The sequence below is a fragment of the Colobus angolensis genome, unplaced genomic scaffold (genome assembly GCF_000951035.1).
Source record: "Colobus angolensis palliatus isolate OR3802 unplaced genomic scaffold, Cang.pa_1.0 Scaffold185, whole genome shotgun sequence".
Lineage (NCBI taxonomy): Eukaryota > Metazoa > Chordata > Mammalia > Primates > Cercopithecidae > Colobus > Colobus angolensis.
In genome coordinates, this window is record NW_012114988.1 from 3,576,493 (window position 1) to 3,585,822 (window position 9,330).

Sequence of the window (9,330 nt, forward strand, 5' to 3'; positions counted from 1 at the left end):
GTCCTCTGGAAGCACAGCACTGGCCCCCTGGGGCCTCGCTTTTCTTTCTCTATACTTTGTCTCTGTGTCTTTATTTCTTTTCTCAAGTCTCTCGTTCCACCTAGCGAGAAGCACCCACAGGTGTGGAGGGGCAGGCCACCCCTTCACCCTATGAACAGATGAGGAAACGGAGGGACAGACAGGACAAGCAACTTGGATGGAGCCCAGGAGATAGGCCCAGTGTTCCTGCTCTGCACACTGCACTGCTACTTCCACATATTCTTGGGTGCATCTTTCTTCCTCTTTAGGAACAAAAGCCTGTGCCCCAAGAAACAGGACTTCCCTCCCACCAGGGTACTCTCTGTTGTTTTTGTTTGTTTCTTTTTTGATGAGTCTTGCCCTGTCTCCCAGGCTGAAGTGCAATGGCATGATCTTGGCTCACTGCAACCTCTGCCTCCTGGGTTCAAAGGATTCTCCGGACTCAGCCTCCCGAGTAGCTGGGATTTCAGGCCCCCGCCACCACGCCCAGCTAATTTTTGTAATTTTAGTAGATACAGGGTCTCTCCACGTTACCCAGGATGGAATCAAACTCCTGACCTCGTGATCCAGCTGCCTCAGCCTCCCAAAGTGCTGGGATTACCAGACTGAGCCACCTTGCATGGCCCCTACTCCCTGCTCTTGATGCTGTCAGTTATAGATACCACAGGTTCTATTAGGAGCAGACTCCTCTTGACGCCCCTCACAGCAGGTACTGTGTACTATCATCAAATTTCCCTCAGGGTCCCTACAACAGAGCTTTGCCTATTGGGCCTCAACAGAAGCTTGAACTGAGTAAAAGTTCACTAGCCCGAGACATTTAGAACAACAGAATAGATGTTATTTGTCTGCCGGATAGTATATGGTACAGAGAGGATTCTTGAAAACATGATTTAGCCTCTTGGAGAAAACAGGTCATTCTGTGCCTGTGTCTGAAACCATAACTGAGATTTTGTCCCCAGTTGACTGCAAACATGGATGTTTCAAAATACTTTGGTACCTCTGTCTTCCAACTTTAACAAAATGTGAAAATACCCATTTCTATTTTCCTAGAAGTACAGGAAGGATTAAATTACTTCTGATGGAGAGAGAATTCAGTTTCTCAGAGAGAAGACAGGACATCATTCATCACTTTTGTGATGGTGAGCCTATGGAACTTACTGTAAGTGTTCTGCCCCTTGGCCAGAAAGTAGGCCAGCTGAGTTACAAGAAATTTCTCCTTGGTGTTTATGAACTGATGTTTGTTCTCTGCCCGCTGGGGGCGCAATTTCTCGTTGATTTCTAGAGTGTTCATCTCTGACTTCTCACTGGACCAAGGGCCCGCAGATACCACCATGCTGACATTTGTGGTAGAAGAGCTGGAGCCAGGGACTGGGGAGAAAAAACCCAAACACATGATGGGTTAATAACTGGTGAAATCAAATAGGTTGAATCAGGACTGAGGGATGTCACTGACAGCCTTGTCCACTGATTTGAAGATGCTGTTTCCCTGGTTTCACTCTTCTCATCTCCACTCTTGATCTCCTTTAAGTCAACTCGTCTGAGCTACGCAGTCACCTTGAAACCAGGACACAAACACTTCCACCCTCTTCTTACTTAGAAGTTTCTATAAAACAAGGCTGGGCTCTGACCTTTTTACCCCATGAGGGTCCAATGTTTCTGTGTAGCTCAAGAGACTGTTTTTTGTTTCGTTAAATTTTTGTTTGATTGGTTGTTTGCTTTTGGTTTCTTATGTTTTGTTTGAGAGGGAGTCTCACTGTGTTGCCCAGGCTGGAGTGCAGTGGCACCATCTCAGCTCCCTACAACCTCTGCCTCCTGGGTTCAAGTGATTCTCGTGCACCAGCCTCCCAAGTAGCTGGGATTACAGGCGCCAACCACCCTGCCAGCTATTTTTTGTATTTTTAGTAGAGATGCAATTTCGCCATGTTGGCCAGGCTGCTTTCGAACTCCTGACCTCAGGTGGTCCGCCCACCTCGCCCTCCCGAAGTACTGGGATTACAGATGTCAGCCCAGCGACCCTGGCCAGAGACTTCTTATTAACACCTAAGAAAAGCCAATGAAAACGAGAGAGTCTAGCCTGCGAAGTGAATGAGAGTGGGAGGATCATCTGAGCCAATCCTCACACCTAAGCCTCCTGAGCAGTTGGGACTATAGGGGCAAAGGAACATACCTGGCTAATGTTTTGTATTCCTTGTAAAGATGGGTTTCACCATATTCTCCAGCCTGGTCTTGAACTCATGAACTCAAATGATCCTCCCACTTGGGCCTCCCAAAGTGCTGCGAATATATGTGTCAGTCACTGCACCTAGCTCCATCCAAGTTTCTGAGTAAACCAACATGTACCTATACAGCCTGTACTCAGAGTGGATCTTCCGTAGCCTAGACAAGGTATGAGACACAAGGAAAACAGAGGCTACCTGGGACAAGGTTTAAAGCATCCTGCCGTCCATCAGGAGACGATTCACGGTCTATAAGCAGAGTCAAGTCCACTTGGTCTTCCTCAAATGTGATTTTGGAGTTCTTGTGAGGCTGGCTGGACTCAGAAGGGCCATAGCTATTTGAACAAGTGACGGCACATTCCTCCACTGAGTCCTCAGGGACTTCCTTTTCTTCAATCTTCCGTACCTCCCTGATGAGGTGAGATAGAGATGCCAGAAGATTAAACACAGAGGGATTGGACCCCAGGGAGTCCTAGCCAGTTTTGACAGGAGGCATTAGGAGAGTGGTCACAGAAAGCAAACAGGAGGCTCCCTTTAAGAGGGAACAGGCAATCCTCTTCTCTCTGCAACAGAGCATGGCTGCCATGGGAGACAGAGAGGAAGAGAGCAACTGGTGTTCATTGCACTGGACAGATAGGAGCTGAGGAGGATGAAGACTCAGCTATCCCTGTACGGTACAGACACGACACTCACCACACACAGAGAAACACAACAGCTGCCACACCCTGAGTCTAAGTTGGGTTGAATTTCACATACTGTGGCCAAGGGAATGCAGGCTTGTGGCCCATTGTAGATGCCAGAGAGGGTGTGCCTCTTAGACCTTTTTCATATGTCAAAACCCATTACTTGCTCCTGATTATTCAGGGTTACCTGGGGGCACGTGATTCCTGTACTTTCTCAGCCTCCTCAACTTTAACATCTTCATCATTTTCTGTAAATACAGAAGTGTTCGTTCAGCTATTTCCCACTTCACACTCTGCAAGCACAGTCAACCCAATGTGCACAGAGAGATGGACATTTAGGCATGGGTCACCTTTCAACTGAAAGCTCTCATGTTTTATCTTTAACAAAATGCCCTGCCATGGTTTCCTGATCCATCAGGCAATGCATTTCGGATCTGGAGAGCCACCATCAAGATGTGGCCAAACATTGAAAAGACCCTTTGCTCCCCATATCACTGGGGGACTTGCCCAGCCTCTCTCTGGACTTTGGCAGCTGTCTCCATCATCCCACCACAGATCTGATTCCCAGGCACAGGCTTGGTGTCCTGTCACAGTTCGCATTTCGAACTTAATTCTTTCTCTTAGGATAGGTCAAACTTGCCCCACAGTCGTCTATGCATCAGGAGACTTCACAGGCCCTGTATGTGGCTTCTCCTGCGTTATTCAGGGACATGCTCTCCATGGAGATTGCTCCAGTCTGAAGCACTTCCTACCACCAAATGCCCCCACATCAAGTGCCTTCTCCAACACCACATGCCGAGGGGCTTTATCTCATTTTCAAAAGCAGTCGCAAGTGTTCCCACATTTGGATGCTTCAGAACCTTGCAAGAGACAATGTGCCTGCCTTTGCAGATGGAGAGAGAGAATCTCACGAGGGAAAAATCACTCAGTCACCGACAGTTACTAAGAACATTGTCAAAGACACAAGCTGGGAACCTTCATTCTTAGTCCAGAGCTCTTTTCACTGTAATAGGCACCCTCCTGTCACAGCCTCTTTCCTCTTCTTTACAACTATAGAGATGTTGCCTCTGGCTCCAAACACCATCTTCCATCAAGGAAAGAGGGACATTCGCAATACTGTGACCTCCAACCCCATGGCTTGCAGGGTTTCCCATCTCTGAACTCACCCAGGAAGTCCTGGTCATGTCATGGCCACATATGTTTAGTGGAAAAAAACACCACCGATACAACTGTCATTGTGAAAGTACGGCGGTCTGGAATCTCTCATAAGTCGGGGGTTTTGGGTCATCATGGTCCTGTGGAAACTTTACCTGGGGTGAGCTTTTGGACGAGGTGCTGTGCCAGCCTACAGCCCTCGGCCAGCTGTTCTCGGAGGTCCCGCCCCTGGGAGTTGGACCGCTCATCCGGAGTGAGGAGGGCCTGGAGATGCTGATTCAATGCGCGGGAGGCATCTCTCCCTTCCCGCAACTTCTCCCTTAAGTGGCTCAGCTCTCGTTCCTGAGAGTGAACCAGGACTTTATATTGCCTAAGGTGAGATAGTAGAGAAAATTTAACAGTGGAAAAGGGTGAGTGATAAGATCAAAGATCAAATATTGCCACAGAGGTTTCTGAGACAATGTCGTCAAGGAGACCTCCAAGGAGAAGGTCAGCACATGTTTAAGGAAATGTCTGTGGTCAAGAGAAAGAAGAAAATATGGTTTACAGGCTTCCTCTATATCAGAGAGGGCTCCTGTAAGATCCTCCACGATGTTTCCATTCATCTTTCCCTTCTGTAAACAAAAGTAGGTGTCTTCCTTATTCGCTTTCAAAAAGACATCCATCCTTTCAGTTCCTCACTCTGGCCATGGACATTTCCATGTGAAAATGCACACAGTGCATCTCGCAGTCACTAGACACAAAGCCATGGACAGAAATGAGGCCAGGTGCAGATGGGGCCAATTGAAAAGATGAAAGAAGAAAACAATGACAGGTTCCAGAAGGCAACATTGATTGAGTGAAAGGATAAGAAGCCGCAGTCAGTCAGGAGGTGATTCTGACTAAGGGTAAGTGGGGTGGTGATGGCGCACCATTTTGATTACACTCAATGCTGCCGGGTGGTTCCCACTCCTTTAGTTAATTTTGTGTTATGCAAATTTCACCTCAACAATTACTTCTTTCAAAAAGAGAAATCAAGGCGCTTTGAAACAACTGCAACCCATAACTTATTATTATCCTTGTTCTCTGTTTCATAAATCTTTGTGTGTTGTGAGCCTGCCATGGCAATTCCTGCTCTTCCCCAGACCCAGCTTAGCTCTTACTTCAACCCGCCGAGCTGCTCTGCTTCAGAGATTTACACACCTGCCCACCTGCATGCATAGGGCCCCCTCACCTGAGCTCCTCCGCTTGCCTGAGCTGCTCTGCAAGCTTCTCCTCCTTGAACTGAAGCTCATCCCGCAGCATAGATTTTAGGAGGTCTTTGCACTCTTCATAGTCTGAGAAAAGACAGACATACTGGCCTCAGTGAAAAGCTGGACACACAGCGGTGGTCACTGCCTACAGGGCAGGAGCCAGGTCCATCCCAAGGACATAACTGTCCCCAGCACCAGGCTCTACGCAGGGAATTCCACCTCTTTACTCTTCAGTCTCTCAACTTTACGGCATCTCATCCTCCAAAATTTAGAGACGAAGAAAGAGAAACCGAGGGACAGACAGGACAAGCTACTTGGATGGAGCCCAGGTGACAGGCCCAGGGTTCCTGCTCTGCACACTGCACTGCTACTTCCACATATGCTTGGGTGCGAACTTTCTTCCTCTTTAGGAACAAAAGCCTGTTCCCCAGGAAGTAGGACTTCCCTCACACCAGGGTACTCTCCGCCTTTGTTTGTTTGTTTATTTTTTGAGGAGTCTGGTCCTGTCGCCCAGGCTGGAGTGCAATGGCGTGATCTTGGCTCACTGCAACCTCTGCCTCCTGGGTTCAAAGGATTCTCCTGCCTCAGCCTCCCGAGTAGCTGGGATTACAGGTGCCCACCACCACGATCAGCTAATTTTTGTAATTTTAGTAGAGACGGGGTTTCTCCATGTTGCCCAGGCTGGTCTCAAACTCCTGACCTCGTGATCCACCCACCTCAGCCTCCCAAAGTGCTGGGATTACAAGACTGAGCCACCTTCCACAGCCCCTACTCCCTGCTCTTGATGCTGTCGGTTACAGATACCACAGGTTCTATTAGGAGCAGACTCCTCTTGACGCCCCTCACAGCAGGTACTGTGTACTATCACCACATTTCCCTCAGGGTCCCTAGAACAGAGCTTTGCCTATTGGGCCTCAACAGAAGCTTGAACTGAATAAAAGTTCACTAGCCCGAGACATTTAGAACAACAGAATAGATGTTATTTGTCTGCCGGATAGTATATGGTACAGAGAGGATTCTTGAAAACATGATTTAGCCTCTTGGAGAAAACAGGTCATTCTGTGCCTGTGTCTGAAACCATAACTGAGATTTTAACTCTAGGCCCATCCCCACCTGACTGCACACATGGAAAGTTTCAAAATACTTTGGTACCTCTGTCTTCCAACTTTAACACAATGTGAAAATACCCATTTCTAATTTCGTAGAAGGGCGGAAAGGATTACATTACTTCTGATGGAGAGAGAATTCAGTTTCTCAGAGAGAAGACAGGACATCATTTATCACTTTCGTGATGGTGAGCCTATGGAACTTACTGTAAGTGTTCTGCCCCTTGGCCAGAAAGTAGGCCACTTGAGTTACAAGACATTTCTCCTTGGTGTTTATGAACTGATGTTTGTTCTCTGCCCGCTGGGGGCGCAATTTCTCGTTGATTTCTAGAGTGTTCATCTCTGACTTCTCACTGGGCCAAGAGCCCGCAGATACCACCATGCTGACGTCTGTAGCAGAAGAGGTGGAGCCAGGGACTAGGGAGAAAAATCCCAAACACATGATGGGTTAATAACTGGTGAAATCAAATAGGTTGAATCAGGACTGAGGGATGTCAGTAACTGAAATTCTTAACTTACTGTTGAGAAAAACGAGATCAGTCCCCACAGCACTTTACGATCCTTAACCACAAAAACGAGGTTCCAGGTGTCTGAGTTCACAGCTAAGGCACTGCCAGTCGCTCAGAGTCTCACAAGAGTGAGGAAGATTGTGGCCAGCGTGCCAGGCAACGGTCTGCAGTTGCAATAACAGAATTAGAAGGTGGGGGTGTCATGGAATCTTAGGAGTCTGCATTCCAATTGCCCCGGCTTGGCTGAAACACAGGCACCCTGGTCTCACCTAAGGGTCACCACCAATGGGCTCATTCCTTCAGCATTCACTCTCAATATTCACGTACCTTTGTGACAATGCCACAGACCCATCTCTTTCCCAATACATCTAAGCACATTCCTCACTGTTTATCTCTTGTCTGCACAACATCATCAAGGCAGAAACAGTTTCCCAGCAGGTTATATTTTCTTAATGGCAGTCATGAAGTCACCCCACCTGCTCTAAGTTAAAACCAATCTTAAGCCTTTTCTACAAGTGTAAGATATGAAACTTTTAGCCTGCACTGATATCCTCTGCATCTTCTGCAGTTTTTTCTCTATCCACTAGAAAGTGAATGAATAATTCATTTTTTTAAAATGTTTTCTTTCCTGTCTCAGTATTCTTCTTGCTGCAACTCATTGTTACGTTGATTTTTTTCTTACTGGGGCACCATCTTGGCTTTTCACTACACTCTAGACCAGCTTGACATCCCTATGTCCAAAGCTCTTCCTCTATGTGGGTTGATTTGTATTTTAATGGCACTGAGCACCACATTTCATACTTGTCAATTGTGGATGTCATTCTAGTGCCTCAAGAGCTCTTTTCAAGGTATCAAGTGATCAAACTCATGTATATAGAGATCTCCTGAAAGCATGTATGACCATCTATCTTAGGAAGTTTCGTAAACCTGATGCTATTTGGTTGTTTCCCTTCTGTTTTCCCATATACTGGAAAGAACAGGGCCATGAGCGGTTCTTATGGAATATGTTTTGATATATATTTTGTTGAGTTGGACTCACATCATTCATTTTTGGTTTCATTTCACTAACAGACCATGGCAAGATCAAGGTTGTGGTCAGGGTTGGTTGGTGATCCTCAGTGGTGCAGCAGAAGGTTAGTTTGACACGAGAGGAATGAGTAGGAAAGAGCAATCCCCTGAGCCACCTCCTCACTTTCTCAGCTTCCATCCCCACCGAAGTTTTCTGAGCCTGGAACTTGGGAGACTGTTCTGTAGCCCAGCTCTCCTAGGATTGGCTGCTGGACTTGCCTGAATTGTGGGTGCACTGGGTGTGATCCTGGGCCGCTCAGCATTCATGTGGAAGTGAAGGAATGAGGACTGGATCAATCCCATTTGAAGGCGTGCCTCACTGCAGCCCGCACTGTCCTCCAATGACACTGTAAGGATACTGCTTTGAGATGTATCAACAGCTTTAAGTAAATGTATTTTCCGGGGTCTGGGAGACTTGACGTTCTGTGTCATAATGAAAATCTGTCAAGTTTCTTCATTTTAAAAATGATAAAACTGGCCGGGCGCGGTGGCTCAAGCCTGTAATCCCAGCACTTTGGGAGGCCAAGATGGGCGGATCACGAGGTCAGGAGATCGAGACCATCCTGGCTAACCCGGTGAAACCCCGTCTCTACTAAAAAATACAAAAAGCTAGCCGGGAGAGGTGGCGGGCGCCTGTAGTCCCAGCTACTCGGGAGGCTGAGGCAGGAGAATGGCGTAAACCCGGGAGGCGGAGCTTGCAGTGAGCTGAGATCCGGCCACTGCACTCCAGCCTGGGCAACAGAGCGAGACTCTGTCTCAAAAAAAAAAAAAAAAAAAAACAGCAAAAAACACAGCCAGCCCATTCCTGGATTTTAGCCTCACATGACTCTGATCAGAGAACCCAGCCACTTCATTCCAGACTTTTGTGGTTTCAAACCACTGGTTTGTGGTAATGTGATAATTGGCAGCAAGAGAAAACTAGTACAGGTGTCTGTCTCTCCTCTTGAATTTCAATTTCAGATACATGGATGCTAACCCCTCTAAGAGAAAAAAATCAATCAACCAATCAATCAATGAAAAAAAATATTGCCCTTACCTTTATGTGGCTGTTCCAGAGCCCTTGCCACCTGAAGAAGACAATGAGGGGTATTTCAGGCACGTGAGAAGTGCAGCTTTACTATTATCAATCACATTTCTGAAAGAATAAAAATGGTTGAGGTCAGGCCATGGCTCATGTCTGTAATCCTAGCACTTTGGGAGGCCAAGGCAGGTGGATCACTTGAAGTCAAGAGTTAGAGACCAACCTGGCCAACATGGAGAAAGCTTGTCTCTACGAAAAACACAAAAATTAGCCAGGCATGGTGGCGGGCGCCTGTTATCCCAGCTACCCAGGAGGCTGAGGC

The 9,330-nt window shown here is 47.2% G+C and overlaps 1 protein-coding gene across 1 annotated transcript in view; it reads right to left on the reverse strand.

Moving 5' to 3' along the window:
* Positions 1-6,852, reverse strand: part of LOC105510275 (neuroblastoma breakpoint family member 9-like) — a 28,652-nt gene extending 21,800 nt beyond the window's left edge. Inside the window, exons 1-6 of the mRNA XM_011939954.1 lie at positions 6,618-6,852; positions 5,286-5,388; positions 4,228-4,442; positions 3,105-3,165; positions 2,433-2,644; positions 1,177-1,386 (exon numbers count right to left, since the gene is read on the reverse strand). Of these exons, the coding sequence (XP_011795344.1) occupies positions 1,177-1,386; positions 2,433-2,644; positions 3,105-3,165; positions 4,228-4,442; positions 5,286-5,388; positions 6,618-6,852 (1,036 nt within the window). The remainder of the gene's footprint in view (positions 1-1,176; positions 1,387-2,432; positions 2,645-3,104; positions 3,166-4,227; positions 4,443-5,285; positions 5,389-6,617) is intronic.
* Positions 6,853-9,330: the final 2,478 nt, after the last annotated feature.